Source organism: Lissotriton vulgaris, chromosome 8 (assembly GCF_964263255.1).
Source record: "Lissotriton vulgaris chromosome 8, aLisVul1.2, whole genome shotgun sequence".
In the NCBI taxonomy this organism is placed as follows: domain Eukaryota; kingdom Metazoa; phylum Chordata; class Amphibia; order Caudata; family Salamandridae; genus Lissotriton; species Lissotriton vulgaris.
Window position 1 is genome coordinate 1,337,563,476 of NC_141696.1, and position 21,758 is coordinate 1,337,585,233.

Here is a 21,758-nt window from a genome sequence, read left to right on the forward strand (position 1 = left end):
TGACAGGGGGAATGCTGGAGTGCATAGGTACTGCTCTGACAATTGTAGCAGTGAGTGTATTAGTGCCTGGGACATTGCACGAGTACATGTGTACTTACAAATTCACCATGCACTCTCCTTGCAGCACTCTAATTATCCAGTTACTACCCATGTATCCTTGCAATGGCCCAGGCACTAACTCATGCAGTGCTACAATCCCAAGAGCACTACCCATGCAGTCCAGCAATCCCCCTGTCACTCCCGGTGTACTCTTCATGCAATGGCCTAGGCACTAATACATTCACTGCTACAATCCCCAGAGCAGTACCTTTGCACTCCAGAATTCCCTTTGTCACTCAGAGAGCACTCTTCTAATCACCCTCTCAACACCATATACTTATCCAATCACTGTGCCAATACAATTCCCAAGCACTTATGAATTCACCATGTAGTATCTTTGCAGCACTCTAATCATCCAGTCACTAACCATGTGCTTATGCAATGACCCTGACAGTAACAGATGTAATGCTACAATCCCTGAAAATGTTTACACACTTCCCTACAACAAGACTGCAGTCCATGAGACAGGCCTATGTCGTGGCGCACACACAAGATCTGTATTCGTCTAGGGCAAAGAAATCAGCATTAGGAATTCAGACACCTGTACAGTTGGGCACTCATGGCCAGAGTGCAATACTTTTACCATGCAGAGGACTTTTCCATTTAAATAGTTGGCTGAGCTGTTTGAGCTAGTGGGCCACAACAAGATTCCAGAGGCCTTTCTTCCTGCAACTGCCCAGCTGACTAGTTTCAAATGGGCCTGCCTTGGACCCTGCTGCTGGCCTCTGTGAGTCCTAACGCCCAAGTGGCACCCGAGGTCTTGATCCTAAGCTGGAGTTAGAGTATGCTCCTCCTGTCCCCAAACTGTTGTGCCATTCACACTTGAATTCACCCAATGTAGCATAATGCATGAGGCAGTGTGTCAGCCTACTTCAGTCATTTGCTAACATACTTTCAGTGAAGGCATTCCGCATTTTGGCAAGCATCCATACAAAAAGTAGACCCTTTGATTGCGTGTTCATGGGACAGTCATTCCATTCCATTGCATAATTGTTAATTTACCCTGTAAACTGGAAACTTTAGGAAACCCTTCTTATATTATTATAGAAACAATAATGTTTACATATGTGAGACATAAACAGTTGATTTTAGCTACCATGAAACATGTCAGATGCCTGTTAAACTATTACTGTGAAATGATTTCAATACAGATTTTTCCTGTCAAGAAACAAATCAAGGATTACCTTTTGGTGGACGCCGCTTTTGTTTTGCTGTGTCATTTTGTAAATGCGCATACATTAATGGCATGTGTTTCTTACACTGCAGGTTGCATTGTAAATGGTGTATTTGTTTCTTATGATCACAGATATTTACATTAAATTACAGCTAAACCATCTGCTTCCTTGTTTGCAATTGTAGGACAACAGAACTATTTATGTGCCGGTAGGAATGACTGCATAATCGATAAAATTCGTAGGAAGAATTGCCCTGCATGTCGTCTGAGAACGTGCATTCAAGCTGGCATGGTCCTTGGAGGTAATATTGTTTATACATTTGCGAATATTATAGGAAATGAAGCCATGGAAAACAATAGATACACTGTTTACTTAAGCTGTTACTACATGGTGTGGCCATGTGGATAAAATGTGAATACAGAATTTCAATATGCTTCTTCTTGTCTACATCTCAACTCAACCCAATTTCGTAGGAGAGAAGACACGTATATAAAATAATTTTGAGGTGATCTTTTTTATACCTGCCTGTCTTTGAACATGCAAAATATGGAGGCAATGAGATAGACGCATTCTCAGAGGGCTTGACTGTTACTCCTGTTTTGTTTATTTTAAATTTTCTTTGCCCCGGAGAGTTCCTTTTTGTTTTTCATTGTCTTTGGAAACAGCGTGTGGCGCCCTTACGAGTCCTTCAAACTGGATATTGACCGTCCAAAGCAGGGGCGGCTCTAGGCTCATGGTGGCCCTGTGCAGGGAGCGTGGGTAGGGGGCCCCGGAAGAGGGGGTCTGGGTGGGGCGAAGTATGTAGCAATCTTAAAAATAGTACCTTTAGAACATTCTGGGCATAGTTTAACTTTGACGACTTTGTTAGAAGAGACACTGCACATATACAATAATTGATTTCTCACCCGCATTTTAAGCTGCTGCTGTATAATATTTGAAAGACACACCACCCTATACTATTGCGCCGGCCGCTATGAACACTGGAAGGCATTGGACATGATCTATTTTGCACTAGCTACTTGTAGCAAGATATTGTGCCTTGAAAGCATTTGTATCTCCCACAAAGCCATCTAAGTGAAACATCTGTTGTATGTGCTGGCTAAATTCCACAGATAAACAGAGTAGAACACTCCTCGCAAGACTATACTCTTGTGTAATCATTCCATCCAACAAGAAAACATCTTTTGAGATAAAAACATTCTTAGTGTAGGTGGAAAAGCTCTGGAACACCTTGCCAAGTGAGATACAAATCATGAATGACCATCTGAAATTATTTCCAAAATAAGGATACAGAACTTGCCTTGCATCTTATCTCTGCAAACCCAAACAAATGTGAAGTCAGAAGAAAACACACTGCTTAAAAACGATCCACGTAAAAAACAAGAATGAGGCCAGTTCCAGGAAAAGCTTCAGAAATTACCACCATTATGCACCACATTGACCAACTCTAAGCGGTCTTGGAATAATACTTCTCTGAGAGGTCCTAGTGGGGGCTCCAGGGCGCCCGGCTGTCAGATGGAGTGTGAGTGACCTACTTGTAGGACACCCCCGCGCCGCACGGCCATCAGCTGCTGCGTGTGCCCCCGCCTGCCGATACTTCCTGCCTCGCAGAGCCTCCCTGCCCTCGGGTCCGCCCTCAGGCCACGTCCCCCGCCTGTTGTTTTTGCCGCGTTGTGTGCCACTGTGTTCCTGTACTCGTTTCTGCTATATTTTCTTTTTACAGTCTGTTCCCTGTTACTTAGTTTTTGTCCCCGTGCTGCTCTCTGTACCTGTTTCCCCCCCCCCTGTGCTGCTGACCCCTGCACCAGCTCCCCGCTGCCGATTCCCGCCGCCGGGGAGTGTAGCCACGCCCCCTTCCTCCCCGCTCCCGCCTCCCAGCTGCCCCTCCCTCCCTGCACTTGGCCATAAATGGCGACCGTACGGCACAGGTGAGTGTGACCTACTTGTAGGACACCCCCGCGCCGCACGGCCACCAGCTGCTGCGTGTGCCCCCACCTGCTGATACTTCCTGCCTCGCAGAGCCTTCCCGCCCTCGGGTCTGCCCTCAGGCCACGCCCCCCCCCTGTGCTGCTGACCCCTGCACCCGCTCCCCGCTGCCGATTCCTGCCGCCGGGGAGTGTAGCCACTCCCCCTTCCTTCCCGCTCCCGCCTCCCAGCTGCCCCTCCCTCCCTGCACTTCGCCATAAATGGCGACCGTGCGCACGCACAGCGGGCGCGCCGATTGTGCGCCGAAGGCGCACCAAAGGTAAGCCTGTTTGCACCCGTCCGCGACCGGACCGCGCCCAGCACCAGGACCCCTGGCTCCCGCCAACACCAGCCCACCCGCCGGACCTACAACGCCACTGAACTCTACGCACTCAACGCCGGTCGATTCCCGGGCTGCTACCGGGCCGCCCCGAGACGCACCCACGGACCCTTCTGCTGCCTCTCCTGCAAGTTCACCTGCATCCGGACCCGCACCACTCCAGCAGTGCCCAAGACCCCGACGAGCAACAACAACAGCCACCTGAAGTGCATCCTGCTCAACACCCGCTCCGTCCACAGACACGCCGTCTAGCTCTGGAACCTGATCGACACCACAGCCCCAGACGTCGCCTTCCTCACGGAAACTTGGATGAACGCCTCTTCAGCGCCCGACATCGCCATCGCCATCCCGGACGGCTTCAAGATCATCCGGAGGGACCGCGTCAACCAGACAGGAGGAGGCATCGACATACACAGGAACTCCATCCGCATCACAACCAACACCAACGACACCCTCGCTGTCGCTGAGCACCTGCACTTCCAGATCCACATCGACCCCAAGACCACCCTCAGAGGCACCCTCGTCTACAGACCCCCGGGACCACGCACACAATTCAGCGAGGACATCGCCGACTTCATCACCCCGCACACCCTTCCCTCCGCTGACTACATCCTCCTCGGGGACCTCAACTTCCACCTGGAGAACAACAACGACCGCAACACCACCACCCTGCTGGACAACCTCGCCAACCTCGGTCTCAAGCAACTGGTGACCACCCCCACCCACTACGCCGGACACACACTTGTCCCCGTCTTCTCATCCAGCAAGGACATCGCCTTCAGCCACGCCACCGGACTCCACTGGACGGACCACAGCTGCGTCCACTTCAGCTTCAGAAGGACCACGATCCACCACCACCAGCAACAGGTGGCACGCAGAAGCTGGAACAAGATCACAGCCGAACAGCTCGCAACTTCCCTGAACAAGAGCCCACCCACCAGCGCAACAAACCCCAGCCAAGCGGCCACCAACCTCACGAAGTGGATCAGCGACTGCGCAGACGACCTCGCCCCTCTGAGGACCCCGCCTTGCAGACCCGGCAGCAAGAAAGCCCCTTGGTTCACCGACGAACTCCAGTGCTCCAAGAAGAACTGCAGAGCCCTTGAGAACGCCTGGCGCAGAGACCCCACCCCGGACAACATGATTGCCCTCAAACTCGCCACCCGAAAACACCACCAACTGATTCGCACCACCAAGAAGACGGCATTCAAGGAACGACTGGACAACAACGCACACAACAGCAAGGAACTCTTCAACATCGTTAAGGAGCTCTCCAACCCCAACGCCGGAAACAACGACATCACCCCTCCGCAAGACCTCTGCAACTCCCTCGCCTCCTACTTCCACAACAAGATCGCGGACATACGCAACAGCTTCAGCACGCAACCGACGCACGCCACAACCGAACCACCGACCCCCACCACCACCCTCCGCGCCTGGACCACGATCAGCACCGAAGACACCATCCGCACGATGAACTCCATCCACTCCAGGTCTCCGACCGACCCCTGCCCCCACCACCACCAGCAACAGGTGGCACGCAGAAGCTGGAACAAGATCACAGCCGAACAGCTCGCAACTTCCCTGAACAAGAGCCCACCCACCAGCGCAACAAACCCCAGCCAAGCGGCCACCAACCTCACGAAGTGGATCAGCGACTGCACAGACGACCTCGCCCCTCTGAGGACCCCGCCTAGCAGACCCGGCAGCAAGAAAGCCCCTTGGTTCACCGACGAACTCAAGTGCTCCAAGAAGAACTGCAGAGCCCTTGAGAACGCCTGGCGCAGAGACCCCACCCCGGACAACATGATTGCCCTCAAACTCGCCACCCGAAAACACCACCAACTGATTCGCACCACCAAGAAGACGGCATTCAAGGAACGACTGGACAACAACGCACACAACAGCAAGGAACTCTTCAACATCGTTAAGGAGCTCTCCAACCCCAACGCCGGAAACAACGACATCACCCCTCCGCAAGACCTCTGCAACTCCCTCGCCTCCTACTTCCACAACAAGATCGCGGACATACACAACAGCTTCAGCACGCAACCGACGCACGCCACAACCGAACCACCGACCCCCACCACCACCCTCCGCGCCTGGACCACGATCAGCACCGAATACACCATCTGCACGATGAACTCCATCCACTCCAGGTCTCCGACCGACCCCTGCCCCCACCACGTCTTCAACAAGGCTGACGTTATCATCGCACCCCACCTACGGGACATCATCAACACCTCCTTCAACACCGCTACCTTCCCGGAGAGCTGGAAGCACGCAGAACTCAGCGCCCTATTGAAGAAGCCATCAGCCGACCCCACCGACCTCAAGAACTACCGACCCATCTCGCTGCTCCCGTTTCCCGCAAAAGTCATTGAGAAGACCGTCAACAAACAGCTGGCCGCCTTCCTCGAGATGAACGGATCCCTCGACCTCTCGCAGTCTGGCTTCCGAGCCAACCACAGCACCGAGACCGCCCTGATCGCAGCAACCGATGACATCCGAGCCGTGCTCGACAACGGAGAAACGGCGGCCCTCATCCTCCTAGACCTCTCCGCGGCCTTAGACACAGTCTGCCACCGCACCCTAATACAGCGCCTCAGCAACGTCGGAATCCAGGAGAAGGCACTGGAGTGGATCATCTCCTTCCTCGCCGGAAGGACACAGAGAGTCCGCCTCCCCCCGTTCAGATCAGAAGCCACCGAAGTCATCTGCGGCGTTCCTCAAGGCTCCTCGCTCAGCCCAACCCTCTTCAACGTCTACATGAGTCCCCTCGCAGCCATCGCACGCCAGCACAACCTCAACATCATCTCCTACGCCGACGACACCCAGCTGATCCTCTCCCTCACCAACTACCCCGCCACCGCCAGAGCCAACCTACACGAAGGGATGAAAGAGGTAGCCGAATGGATGAAGAACAGCCGCCTGAAACTGAACTCGGACAAGACGGAGGTCCTCATCCTGGGATCCTCACCCTCCGCCTGGGACGACTCCTGGTGGCCCCCCGCCCTAGGCAGCGCACCCAAACCAACGGACCACGCACGCAACCTGGGCTTCATCCTGGACTCCTCCCTCTCCATGACCAGACAAATCAACGCCGTCTCCTCATCGTGCTTCAATACCCTACGCATGCCACGCAAGATCTTCCGGTGGATCCCCACCAAGACCAGGAAGACGGTCACCCAGGCCCTCGTCACCAGCCGACTGGACTGCGGCAACTCCCTCTACGCCGGAACCACCGCCAAACTCCAGAAGAGACTCCAGCGGATCCAGAATGCCTCATCACGACTCATCCTGGACATCCCCCGCCGCAGCCACATCTCCGGACACCTGAGAGACCTGCACTGGCTCCCGGTCAACAAGCGAATCACCTTCCGTCTCCTCACCCACGCACACAAAGCCCTGCACAACCAAGGCCCAGGATACCTCAACAGCCGCCTCAACTTCTACGCTCCCAAACGCCAGCTTCGATCGACCAGCCACGCCCTTGCCGCCGTCCCACGCATCCGAAGAGCCACCACAGGGGGAAGGTCCTTCTCCTACCTCGCCGCCAAGACCTGGAACTCCCTCCCGACCCACATCCCTCTAACCCAGGACCACCTCGCCTTCAGGAAGCAGCTCAAGACCTGCTATTCGAGCAGTAGCGGACCCCCCTCCCCTAGCGCCTTGAGACCCCCGGGTGAGTAGTGCGCTATACAAATGCTTTGATTGATTGATTGATTGATTGATTGAGTGCACGGAAGACGGCGAGCACCGAGGCACTGGGGTGACACGCCGGGAATGTGTTTTCATCTCTTCATAGGGAAAAGTCGCCACAGTCTGCCCGACATTTAACTTCGAGTTCATTGGTCAGCAGGCCTCTGTCCAGCAGTGCCTTTGAGAACTCACTTGGAAGATGTCCTTTATAGATTTTCTGCATATTAGGCACCTGGTGAAATGCTTTATTCGTCCTATCGAAACATAAATATACACTAAACAGGAAGATGCCGATTGGCACTTCCTACATTGATGTTAGCCGCGTGTCCGTGGACATTTTAATGTCAGACAAACGTTCTTCCAGACCTGCACATGGGGCAATGGGGCTGAATTTTCACCTAGACACGCTCTCTCTGTCGCACACGCCCTCCTACACAAACGCTAACACATCAAGAAAACATGGACATATCACAGACACCTATAGATATATAGCCACAAACACGCACGGGACAAACAGGGGCACGCGCTCAAAGCAAACACACAACACGCACAGATATAATCAAAAAACGCGCTGAACATACACGAACGCACACACCAAGCAAGCACCCAGTTCACGCATACACACATACAACAATAAGCATGCAAAGGAAAGGAACACAAAGGAGCTCTTGCACACACACACACCCACATACAACATGCGGCCAGCCCCTGAAGCCCCTATTATTAATGATACAAGAGCAGGTGCCGGATACTTATACTGAGACAGCCTGTAACCTGAGCAAACCAACAACATCCCCTACCCAGATTGGACCAGCAGAAACAAGAATGCCAGGGCTTTCTGAGATCAGAAAAGCCACTGCAAAAACATCACCCTTCCAACCAAGCACTCTCTCACGGTTTAGCGTGGTGCTCGAGAAGCAATTCGCCCTGGAAACTCGCGAGAGATATGAAGCGCTGTACAAATACATTTTGTATCTGGACTACGTTACTGGTGTTAGACTATTGCAGAGTGATTGATTCCTATAATGTTACTGGCATGTGATGTTATTTTATTTTTTTATTTCAGCTAACTGAGAGTAAGTGTATTTTTAGGAGATTTAATAGCCTTTATGAATGTATACTTTCTAATAGTGTTGTTTTAAGGGTGTGCCGTATTGAAATGAACCTGTAATCGAACAACTATCATTATAAAAAAGAAATAGCACCCTCTGGTTAAACGTGCCTTATGGAGATAGAGCAGGGCTAAAACACAATCAGTAAAATAAAAATATTGCGCCATCTTTTCATCCAGATGAACCAGCAGTGCATACTGCTCTCGCTCGACGTCACAGCTCTCCGGCCTTCGGTCTCCTGCTCTCAAACAGCGACGCCTGTTTGAGGCCTTCGACGGTAACCTGCTTCAGTATACTATTTGAAACTAAAGACACACCACCCTATACTATTGCGCCGCTATGAACACTGGAAGGCATAGGCATTGGACATGATCTATTATGCGGGTGGCCTTCCCTCTGCCTTCCATCAGACCCAGGGCAGGCACGCGCCGGAAAGGACAGTACTACTCCCACCCAGGGTCAGAGTGACACATTGTGTGACTACAGCAGAATCTACATTCAGATATGCCTCTGCAACTGACGCCAGTTGAGTTCAGACTTTACCTTGTTTCTGAAGCAGGACAGCTCAGCTTAGTCCGACCACCACCAGAAATGCAGACTGACATACGCCACCACGACGCACGCGGGAAGCAGTATGAGGAGGTTGAGTCTGCAGTGCGCAGATTACTCTAGCCTTGGCTTCCGGCGACTGCCAGCCGCAACCGCCGCCCTTGGTGACATTGATTGATTGAAACACCCCGGCAATGCTGACTGCCAATCAGGAACGAGAAACACAGGTCGGTAATGAGGAGCCAGAGCCCAGGCAGTGAAAGGGAGGAGGGAGGGGGGGGGGGGTGACTCAGGGCTTTGGAAGTTAGTAATAGTGGAAGCCGGGGAGGCCGCCAAATCCCTGCCAGGAGCCGCCACGAATATGTATGTATCCGATTCCTCATGGCGGCCCCTGGGGTTTGGCGGCCCTGTGCAGGTGCACACCTTGCACATGCCTAAGGCCGGCCCTGTCCAAAGGTCACTCTTTTGATGATGTAGTCACAAAAGAAACACTCTCTTCGCTCCATCTGCATGAACCCTGCCTACACGAAGCTTATTCATGGGGGAACATCCTTTACAACGCAACTTTTACCACACAGTGCCTTTACGACACAACTTTTACAACGCAAACCATTACAACGCATTGCGCTGGGGGGTGCTCTAGGATAGGGAATAGGTTTAATGTACTATCCAACACCTTCCCTACTATCCACGGGGACTGGAGTTGGAATAGTAAATTAAACTATTTACTATCCAGCGCCCCAAAGCACTATGCGTTGTAAAGGCATGCGTTGTAAAAACTGCGTTGTAACGTCATACATCCTTATTCATGTATTAGGGATACGCTGGTTGCATCCAGGGTAGATTCTTGTTGGAATGAGGCAGATGAGGACACCTTCCTGTTTACTGTTTTTGAAATGCTCCAGTGTTGACGAAAAATATACTCTCGCTTTGCTGACATTGTGAACATTAAAACAAAGTGTGCATAATTGGTTTGTGAACAGTACTGGTGCCTCTATTTCATTATGGCTACCTGAAGCTGATATAACTTAATATAAGAATTGGAGTTTGCAGAATGTCAAATGGGTGCTACCACACAGAGCACAACGCAATATCTACTTTCCTCCTCGTTTAGAGGACATGTCTGAGGAATCCACAGTTTTCCACCAAAACAGTTCCCTGAAAGTGCGAGCTGGTCCTCTGCGCTTAGGCAAAGTTCCCTGCATTGAACTCTAGGAAGAGGACCCTCCGAAACTGCTCTCTGAGAAGGAGAAGATTGACCCACCCTGACTGGGTGAACATTTTAATAGAAAGGTTTCACTGGGCCTTTGGTGCCTGGCTAGTGGAATATGAGCCTTAGCTAGAGTTTAGTGGAAATCTTTTGTAGTTAGATGTGTGTTGAGTCTTTAGCTGAGTGGTACAACTAGTATCTGCACTTGTAGGTTGCACTCTCTCCTGGCTAAGAGCAAGCCTAAAGGCCCTGCTGAGCATCTGCCCTAGTCCTGGTCTTGCCTTGCCTGCTTGTTAGCCCACACACAGCCTGCTAAAAGAGACTAAAGAACTGAACCATTTCCAAAAGCCCACTTTAACCTTCACACTAGGTCGCTGAGGGCGGCAGAAGGAAAAACCTTGATGATTTATTGCTCACAAAATTCCATTTACCCCTCAGACTCCATCCGCAGGCAGTCTGAAAGACCTACTGCTACAAGTGCAGGTGAGCCTGTTGGTATAACAGAAAGTCTAATGTATCAGTTGAGCTTGTACATTTGTTGTTTAAGTGTGTAATTGGTGGTTGCTGGTTCATTGAATGTGCAAGATGCGTTTGTTGAACTGTGGTGCATGCGCAGATGTTTGGCGTAGGTTCTTTTTGTGATAGGAGGCTCTGTTGTTGATACTAAAATATCTCCTCTGTGAATAGGTTGGACTAGGGAAGCAAATGTGGATTTAGTGGTTAAGCAAGTGTGTAAGACAACAGTATTTTGTGATATTTTAGTGAGGTATGATATTATGATCATAATTCGCCAAACCTTCCTCTGTGGTGATGGCGAAACTTGTGTTTGGGGACCAAAGGATGGGTGTGCTACAGATTGTAATTATGTGATTTTGTAGGAAGAAGCTGTATCTGGTCAGAGTACTATTCCCACAGAAAATCTATGGTCTGATTCGTATATTTTCATGCTCTCCATGATCATAGTAGTTTTTTCTGGTGTGTGAGTTCAGTACAAGGACATGTGAGCATGAGAGAGTCCATGTGTAGAGAGAAGGGTATTGTTACTATGTTTATTGTTACAATGTCTCATTAAGAATTGATTGAAGTATATTAAAAGTTGGAAGGGACCAATAACTCACCTTTTTGCTGCTCTAGTCATCGGACAAATGTCAAAGATAGGTTGAGTGACGATTTTCTACTTACAACATGCGATATATATATATTGTTGGGTGCTGAGTGTTCTGTGACTGGAGGTTCCATTCAATGTCTCGAGGTCCTAATAAACACTCACATCTGTAGCACATTCTAGGAAATGCAGAGCAGTGGCTGCCTCTTCATGTTTCAGCCCTTTACTGTGCACCATTTATGCTGATGATTTTTATAAAATGCCACCTAAAACATCTGCAGAGGGGACGAGCTTTTGTAGGCATGTCTTTAATCCCATCACAGTGTAAATCTAAGAAAAAGGGTGATGTGTATATTGCTTTATGGAAGAACATTGATTCATGGGGGATTATTATGCAGAGTGATCGCATTGCCACAGTCCTGTTGACTGAGCTTTCAGGCACCAAAGCTCCGTCCCACTGTCACTGAAGCAGGATGACATCTTGGTGGTGCCTCTCAACCCTATTCAGAGACCAGCTGCGAACCTGCTGACCACTACACACTAACGTGCAGTTAATGATGAGCTGAAGCGATATGAGGGGAGCCATGCTCCCAAAATATCCACAGATCTTGTGGATGTCAAAAGGGCACATTTTGTGACTCACCATGGCCCAATTGAGGTAATCACAGGAGAATACTCAGAGATAGAGGCTGCATTCATACTGCTGTCACATCAGATTTGGTCAAATCTGTAATAGTGTGTCAAATTGCGGTGTTTTGCGGGTTTCTACTGAAAAGCACATATTCCCTTTAGTGGTGTTTTATGAGCCATAATCTGTTTACCTGAAAACCTAAACTCTTTTTATAACTAAGGGAATTGTTGCTATAGAATATTGGGGAGCTTGATACCTACGCTATCATGATGTAATAGAATGTTGCTTCTAGTCAGTTGTGGCTTAACAGTTTTCTTGGCCAGACCTTTTCCTGGTGGTCTTCATTAAAGTATTTAAAAGCTTAACTATTGCCAGATTGTCTTGGGAACTTCCGGTTCACTCAATGAAACGCCCATGTTCCTGAACGATCCTCTTATGTGTGGCTGCTAGTTCTTTGGTCTCATGCGTGAAAGAAGAGATTGTATCTCCTTTGTTCATTCCATTGACCATATTCTTCCCTTTCAGTTTGGGAGATATTTTCCCCTTGCTTTTATCTGAGACAAAATGGGGCACAATATAACATTGTTCTGTATACTTAGAGTGAACTCAACCTTGTTTACGGACTGATAAAAATGCTGCAAGTAGAGTAACTACCAATTCACTGAGTGAACGTTTGACTCTAACTCACAGAGTGACTGTGTTTGACTTAACATGCTTAGACAGCATGCTCACCTTTTGGTTATCGATAGTAGAGCCTGTTTTGACTCTTCATTGTGCACCCCAGCCCTTAATTCTATTATTAATATTCTTTGTCTTTATTCGATCTTCCAAAGGCAGATTATAAAAAGAAACACAAACACTGGTATATACAATAAAAACAGAAGTAATAAAAACAACAACAGTAAAGTAAACCTTTGATAACTTACATGTATTGAAATAACATTACTTAAATCTTAGTTCAAAAGGTTTAGTATAGCAGCATAATGAATACATTTAAAGTGCAAACATCAGTATTTATGTCATAATAGGAAGCCAACAATTCATGATAACCATAAGTATATATATATGTATATATATATATATGTATATATATATGTATATATATATATATATATATATATATATATATATATATATATATATATATATATATATATATATACACATACATACACATTATTGTTAAAACAGCATACTCCTTCTTTGGGCTAAAATGCTCCTCAGAAAACTAGCAACTGAGTGACATATGTTACAATTATTAAGTTGCAATAAAAAAGGAGACAGCTTTGCATTTAGAACGTGTATATCTACGTAACAAAAGTAATCCTTGTGGATGGCAGATAATATCGACTGAAAAAAACAAAGTGTGATAGGGTTTGACTAGATTTCACATCACATGGACAGGTACCAATAGTTGCTGAGGAATACTGGCCTGAAGGGAAACATATCAGCCAGCAAAAGGAGCCTAACCTACATCTTGCTAATAGAGTTCTCTCATACAGTTTTGTCACATATACAAGGAGCAATCTTTGGCACCATCTGAATAATACAGGTTTGGCTACTGCCGTTAGTTCCCTAGTTCCCGGTCTATGCTTACGGAAAATAACCTGGACTCAATGTCTGTCCTTTTTTAAAATAGACTCGAGGAGGTACTCAAACAGATGTGCACAACCAAGAGCTAGGAAGCAGGCTTCACTATATTTTAACCATGGGATAGGCAGGCCTGGGTCGCAAGATAAACAATCTCAAATAATTCCCCGTTAAAGTTCAACTTCTTTGTTGGCCCAAACTGAGCACCAAGAACCAGAGGGGCGGCATAAGTAGTATACTGCACATAATCTATACCTAACTCATGGTGTAGGGAGAAATGTCGGGTCGAGAGAGAGACACCTAATAACCGACTGAAGAATCTATTCTCCGTCTGCATAACATCAACATGCTTACATCCCCGGATCCCCATTCTATAAGTTAGAATTAGCAAGGATTTCTGGTTTGTATGTCTCCCCGATCGGTGCAATAGGATTTTTGCCAGTGGACATGGTGAGTGAGCAAGTGATGCCTACTGCTCGAGTATAATGAGTAATCCTATTTTTAATACAGGTTGACGAAGTGCACCCGTTGTCAGACTCCAAACCAGGTGTCAGAACAAGCTAACCCTGTCTAGTTTTTTGGCATCAATATTTAGTGCAGGTTTTTGTATTTCAAGGGCCACATACAATGGTGGATGTTTTCGTGAGATTTGTCTCAAGGTCTAAATCGCTCATTGCTAAAAATAAGGCATTTGAGGGCGTTGGCCGTTCTTGCCAGGAGCACCACGTCGTCAGCGTATAGAAGCGCGGGCACTGCTTTTTTTTCCACGTACGGAACGTCCACCCCATCGGACACCTGTGTTCTCTCCAGATTGATGGTATAAAGAAGGAAAAGAGTCACAGCAAGGACACATCTCTGGCGCACCCCAAGCTCAACTCTGAAAGGAATCTGTGCATTCACCAGCATTACTAAACCTGACGTATGCTGTGAGATCATAGTGTAAGAGTCTTAAAAATGAAACCACTCCCATCAACTCCCATGTTCTCTATTCGATCTAGATACATAGTCAAAGGCACTTGACAGATCCATAAGGGCCAGGTGAGTAGAGTCACCTGTGGCATATTTATATTTTGCCACAATAAGATGGAGATTGAGGCACTGTTCAATAGTCCCAACCTTCTTTCTGAACCCATACTGACTTGGGGCAAGTATTTTATTTTTATTTATCCAGACAAGAAGACGGTCCAGGACTACTATCCTAATTATTTTGACTGTGGAGTCTAATAGGGATATTGGGCGATAGCACTTTATGTCATGCAAGGTTCCTTTTTTTAAAATGGGGACAAATGTTGACGTGCGCCATGACATGGGCACACACGAGCAACAGACAGAGTTGAATACACAGGTAAGCACACAGGTCCAAAACCCTCGGTCCAACCTGAATAAATCAAGAGGGACACCATCTGGTCCCGGAGCCTTCTTACACCAGCTATCTGCAATGGCTTGAGACACCTCTTCCTCTCTGAAATCAAGTTTTGGACAAAAGGAACTGGCCATCTACACTTTTTCGACGTCCATGGTGTCAGTGGCTCCATCCCAGAGAAGTGCGCCTGACGGGCCTTTGCCGTGATTTGGACCTCTGAAGGAAGTGCCCCGCTTAGGGCCACCCGGGTCACCATAGACCACCTCACAACGTTCCATACCAAATGAAGAGTCAGAGAAATAGTGGAGAATATACACCAATAATCGTTTATTAAAATACGCTCAGAGCGGGGCTCTGTCTGCACAGTCTCATAAGAGTACTACAGAGGGAACTGAGGAACAGTAAGCATGAAGATACAATATGATCATTGCATGGTTAGCTACTAACATGCCCACAGTGGAATTTCCCAAACAGATGTGGCAAGACAGTGAAAGACAAAAAAAGGTTTCTACTTTCATATCTTGCACAGTTCAAGACAACCTCAAGGCCATTCCAGCCTGCGCTGCGATCAAACTGCCGGACATGTGGGAGAGGTTCTTTATCTAGGGAAAACTATGCACTGGCACAAGCAGTTCTTCAATACAGAAACTAAACTTAGCAAAGGGTAATTCTTGGAACAGAGAAGGATTTGTTTCGAACCTCACGCTAAAATGGACCCTGAAAAATAAAATGGCGCAGCGAATGCTAACTTATTCTTGGCATTACGAGAGCATCAACGAGTATAATCTAACACATTCTTGTTTTAGCATGAGCTAAATACATTTTCTATTATGCAAAGAACTGGGAAACAGGCACATATTCAGGGCAACTGTAACATCATCAGAAGCGGATAGAGCCTCAAAATTAGAAATGGAATCAAGGTGAAGCTGTGGGCACACTTTGCAATCAACATCAGAAATTGGGACAGCAAGGAGGGATGTGTCCTCAAATATTCCCTCACCTACATTCATGAGACCATCAATATCAGCTTGGAGCATCATAGAAATGTTGGTAACCTGGGCTGATATTTTCTGTTAAGCTTTAAAATAGTGGCACAATAGGAACAACAAAAGGGGGAGGCATTGAATGAGAATGCAACAGAATATTAATACTGCTATAAATTAAACGATTTCCTTGAGGATCCAACCCCAATTACCCAAAAACACCACCTTCAATGTCCACTTTCCATCCCTTTCATGTTCTCAATGATGTCCATAATGTGTTGTGTTATATTTTTTTCCAAAATATCTATGGCAATAACACACTGGTCGCCAATTATTGCGCATACACCACCACTCTTTGCTAATCAATCAATCAATCAATCAATCAAGGCATTTATATAGCGCGCTACTCACCCGGAGGGTCTCAAGGCGCTAGGGGGGGCCGCTACTGCTCGAACAGCCAGGTCTTGAGCTGTTTCCTGAAGGCAAGGTGGTCCTGGGTCAGGCGGAGGTGGGTCGGGAGGGAGTTCCAAGTCTTGGCGGCCAGGTAGTAGAAGGATCTTCCTCCTGTGGTGGCTCTTCGGATCCGGGGGACGGCAGAGAGGGCGTGGCTGGTCGATCGAAGCTGGCGTGTTGGAGTGTAGAAGTTGAGGCGGCTGTTGAGGTATGCTGGTCCTTGGTTGTGCAGGGCTTTGTGTGCGTGGGCGAGGAGACAGGTGAGTCTCTTGTTGACCGGGAGCCAGTGCAGATCTCTCAGGTGTCCGGAGATGTGGCTGCGACGGGGGATGTCCAGGATGAGTCGTGCTGAGGCGTTCTGGATCCGCTGGAGTTTCTTCTGGAGTTTGGTGGTGGTTCCGGCGTAGAGGGAGTTGCCGTAGTCCAGTCGGCTGGTGACGAGGGCCTGAGTGACCGTCTTCCTGGTCTCGGTGGGGATCCACCGGAAGATCTTACGTAGCATGCGCAGGATGTTGAAGCACGATGAGGAGACGGCGTTGACTTGTCTGGTCATGGAGAGGGAGGAGTCCAGGATGAAGCCCAGGTTGCGTGCGTGCTCTGTTGGTTTGGGTGCGCTGCCCAGGGCGGGGGGCCTCCAGGAGTCGTCCCAGGCGGAGGGTGAGGATCCCAGGATGAGGACCTCCGTCTTGTCCGAGTTCAGTTTCAGGCGGCTGTTCATCATCCACTTGGCTACTTCTGTCATCCCTTCGTATAGGTTGGCTCTGGCGGTTGCGGGGTCGTTGGTGAGGGAGAGGATCAGCTGGGTGTCGTCGGCGTAGGAGATGATGTTGAGGTTGTGTTGGCGTGCGATGGCCGCGAGGGGGCTCATGTAGATGTTGAAGAGGGTTGGGCTGTGCGAGGAGCCTTGAGGAACGCCACAGATGACTTCGGTGGCTTCTGATCTGAACGGGGGGAGGCGGACTCTCTGTGTCCTTCCGGCGAGGAACGAGATGATCCATTCCAGTGCCTTCTCTTGGATTCCGACGTTGCTAAGGCGCTGCACTAGGGTGTGGTGGCAGACAGTGTCGAAGGCCGGGGAGAGGTCCAGGAGGATGAGGGCCGCTGTTTCTCCGTTGTCGAGCAGGGCTCGGATGTCATCGGTGGCTGCGATCAGGGCGGTCTCGGTGCTGTGGTTGTCCCGGAAGCCAGAATGAGAGAGGTCGAGGGATCCATTCGTCTCGAAGAAGGCGGCCAGCTGCTTGTTGACGGTCTTTTCGATGACTTTTGCAGGAAACGGGAGCAGCGAGATGGGGCGGTAGTTCTTGAGGTCGGTGCGGTCGGCTGATGGCTTCTTTAGTAGGGCGCTGAGTTCGGCGTGCTTCCAGCTCTCCGGGAAGGTCGCGGTGTCGAAGGAGGTGTTGATGATGTCCCGCAGGTGGGGTGTGATGACAGCGTCGGCCTTGTTGAGGACGTGGTGAGGGAAGGGGTCGGTCGGAGATCCGGAGTGGATTGAGTTAATGGTGGTGGGGGGCGGTGGTTCAGTCGTGGCATGCGTCGGTTGGGTGCTGAAGCTGTTGTGTATGTCCGCGATCTTGTTGTGGAAGTAGGAGGCCAGGGAGTTGCAGAGGTCTTGTGACGGGGTGATGTTGTTGTTTCCGGCGTTGGGGTTGGAGAGCTCTTTGACGATGTTGAAGAGTTCCTTGCTGTTGTGTGCGTTGTTGTCCAGACGTTCCTTGAATGCAGACTTCTTGGTGGCGTGGATCAGTTGGTGGTGTTTTCGGGTGGCGAGCTTGAGGGCAGCCATGTTGTTCGGTGTTGGGTCTCTGCGCCAGGCTTTCTCGAGGTCTCGGCAGTTCTCCTTGGAGCTCTTGAGTCTGTCGGTGAACCAAGGGGCTTTCTTGCTGCCGGGTCTGCTAGGCGGGGTCTTCAGAGGGGCGAGGTCGTCTGCACAGTCGCTGATCCACTTTGCGAGGTTGGTGGCCTCCTGGCTTGGGTTTGTTGTGTTGGTGGGAGGGTTCATGCTCAGGGAGGTCGCGAGCTGGTCGGCTGTGATCTTGTTCCAGCTTCTGCGTGCTACCTGTTGCTGGTGGTGGTGGATCGTGGTCCTTCTGAAGCTGAAGTGGACGCAGCTGTGGTCCGTCCAGTGGAGTCCGGTGGTGTGGCTGAAGGTGATGTCCTTGCTGGATGAGAACACGGGGTCGAGTGTGTGTCCGGCGTAGTGGGTGGGGGTGGTCACCAGCTGCTTGAGACCGAGGTTGGCGAGGTTGTCCAGCAGGGTGGTGGTGTTGCGGTCGTTGTTGTTCTCCAGGTGGAAGTTGAGGTCCCTGAGGAGGATGTAGTCAGCGGAGAGGAGGGCGTGCGGGCTGATGAAGTCGGTGATGTCTTCGCTGAATTGTGTGCGTGGTCCCGGGGGTCTGTAGATGAGGGTGCCTCTGAGGGTGGTCTTAGGGTTGATGTGGATCTGGAAGTGCAGGTGTTCGGCGGGTGCGAGGGTGTCGTCGGAGTTGGTCTTGATGCGGATGGTGTTCCTGTGGATGATGGCGATGCCTCCTCCTGTCTGGTTGACGAAGTCCCTCCGGATGATCTTGTAGACGTTCGGGATGGCGATGGCGATGTCGGGCCCTGAGGAAGCGTTCATCCAGGTTTCCGTGGGGAAGGCGACGTCAGGGGCTGTGGTGTCGAGCAGGTTCCAGAGCTCGACGGCGTGTCTGTGGATGGAGCGGGTGTTGAGCAGGATGCACTTGAGGTGGTTGCTGCTGTGGTTAGGCTTGATCGATGCATGTGTAGTGCAGGTCCAGATGCAGGTGAACTTGCAGGAGTGGCAGCAGAAGGGTCCGTGGGTGCGTCTCGGGGCGGCCCGGTAGCAGCCCGGGAATCGACCGGCGTTGAGTGCGTAGAGTTCAGTGGCGTTGTAGGTCCGGCGGGTGGGTTGGGGTCTGCGGGAACCAGGGGTCCTGGCACTGGGCGCGGTCCAGGCGCGGACGGGCGCAGATGGGCTTACCTTTGGCGCACCTTCGGCGTGCAAAGGGCGCGCCCGCTGCGCGTGCACGCTGCACGTTAGCCACTCTGCCATGTGTGGAGAGTTGGGGGGGCGGAGCGAGGGAGGAGCAGCTGGGAGGCGGGAGCGGGGCGGCGAATGGGAAGCGCAGCAGAGGGAAGGGGCGGGGCCGCAGGGGGCAGCGGCGGGGAGCGAGGAGGTGGTGGGAAGCGTGGCAGGGGCCGGGGGCGACAAGAGGGGGACAAAATCACAGGGGTACAAGATTAAGCAACACGGGGTACAGAAAATAAACAGGGAGCTAAAAATACACCGGGGGAGAAAAACAATCGGAATCACAGAGGTAGAAAAATAAACAACACAGGGAGCAGAAAATAACAAGAAACAATCGGATTCGTAAATACCAAAGCCGCGCAGGCGGGGCAAGAGCAGCAACAGCGGTGTCACAGGGTCACAGCTGTTGGCAGCGGCGGCACTTGGCGGGAACGAGGGGCAGCCTGGGCTCACTCACGAGGAGTGTGCGTGGAGCGTTGGGGTGACCGACCACTGCAAATCTAGTCTGTTCTGAATGCACCTGCATGCTTTCTAATTGACTAGTAATGTATATCAAGGCTGCCACTGTAGTGCAGATAGAATCTGTAACTCATATCTAAATATTCTCTTGCTCTTTCACCCCTGGCCATGACTGTGCCATCCAGTGTAAAGATAGAGGAGAGGGTGTATCCAAATGTGATACCATTACTATAGCTGTTCACTTCCAAGTCTGTTACCCCTTCACAAAGTTCTCTTGTTAGTGTCCTTTTTACCCATTTTGTTGTAGGTTGAGCATATTTCCCTTGAACACCCAAGGGCAGTTCCATTCTGAGAGCCACATCATCAGTACCATTATAGACATCGGCATAAGTGTGAGAAGTTGGCCTGGTATATAATGCTCACTAGTTCTAGTGATCACTTTGTACCATGCCAAGCAACCCTTATGATGATGGTTGTAATTCAACCTTGTAGACCAGTTATCCTAGTGGTAACGTGGACAAAGCAGTCTTAGGCTAAACTCTGAAAGGCATGTGAAGCCAACTGTTATACCATACACAACCCCCTTGAATACCAAATGAAAGGGACACCACACAGATATATATTGAAAATATATATTGATTTATTAACTATAAAATCCCCTGGACTCTTTATGAGCACAGAAGCACAAGCGTTAAATCACAAGACAGTTTAAAATACACAAAAGTTGCACAATATGGATGAGCCCTAGGGGCCACCTAAACCATATACTAAGAAAGTGGTATAAGAGATACCAGGAGGAAAGTGAAGAGGCCTAGGGCCTTGGGAATCGCTGGAGCTATTCGAGACTAGCAGTGACTAAGTCGGGAGAGGCCCACGGGACTCGGGTGCAGTGTTCAAAGTGCACGCACTTTCCAATGTAAAGTCTATGGTGCGTAAAAAGTACAAAGTTAGAAAGTTAGGAACCTTCCGAGTGACCTACGGAGCTGAAACTTAAAACACAGGCCCTTGAGATGTGTACCAGTGCAGGAGCACCGGCGGAGCTGAGTTACCTCACCCACAGGAAGCGGGTGCACAGGGTCGAAGTAGTGTCGGGTTTCGTCACGCTGGTCGATGGTGCTTGGAGCTGAAGATGCTGCAGGCGGCTCGATGAGAAGAGTTCCGGTGGATCCAAGGGTGGATCTGAAGATGTGAAGACCTGAAAGCAGAGGGGACAATGTTCAAAGTCACTAGCCAGTGACTACCGTGGAACCAGATTGGAACCAGGCGATGTCGGGTGCAAACAGGCGATGTTGGGTAGCTTCTTTCTGCAGCCACGTGGATACCCGGGGTCGAGGACGTCCAGGAGTCGGTCACGAGCTGTCTCACGCAGGCTTCTCGCTGTTGGCGGTGTCGGCACCTCGATCGGAGCAAACAGGCCTTGGCAAAGGCAAGCCAGGCAGAAGTTGAAAGATGCTTAACACTCGGACCAGCAAGGTCAGAGCGAGTGCTCCTTTTCACAGGAGCTTGGGTAGGTCTGGAGCAACCAGACCTGCTGTGTAAATCTTCGGGTTCGTCGCCAAGATGGCCGCTGACCACGTGGCTAGTGGCCGGGATGGCGCGTCGAGTGGCACAATGCAAAAGGGCCCCACGCAGATCGTGGAGATGCTGGAGGGCTGATCTTCGGTGCAAGGGCTGCTCGGTGGTGGGGGTTCTCAGTCCCCAAAGCACAACGTCGAGGATGCCTCAGAAGCTGCGCAGTCAGCTTTTCGAGTGTCTTCCAAGAGGTCCGGTCCCACGTCACTCGGTGCCTCCACGGGTCCCTTCTTCGCATGGACTGTGGATCGGGCTCTGAGAGGTCTGGGAGTCTGGTTCTTGTCGGGCTCTGGGCTCGGTCTCCGGCGGGAGGCGGCGGCAAAGCAGACGTCGAGTTGCTGGTTGGTACCTGTGTTCACAGGGTGGCCACTCCTAGGCCACAAGGGAGATTCTCTTCAGTCTTCTGTGCAGCAGAATGTCGA

At 50.2% G+C, this 21,758-nt stretch overlaps 1 protein-coding gene across 1 annotated transcript in view; it reads left to right on the top strand.

Annotated features, from left to right (window-relative positions):
- Positions 1-21,758, top strand: part of PGR (progesterone receptor) — a 760,964-nt gene that overhangs the window by 189,893 nt on the left and 549,313 nt on the right. Inside the window, exon 3 of the mRNA XM_086935286.1 lies at positions 1,459-1,575. Coding sequence (XP_086791412.1) covers positions 1,459-1,575 — 117 coding nt within the window. The remainder of the gene's footprint in view (positions 1-1,458; positions 1,576-21,758) is intronic.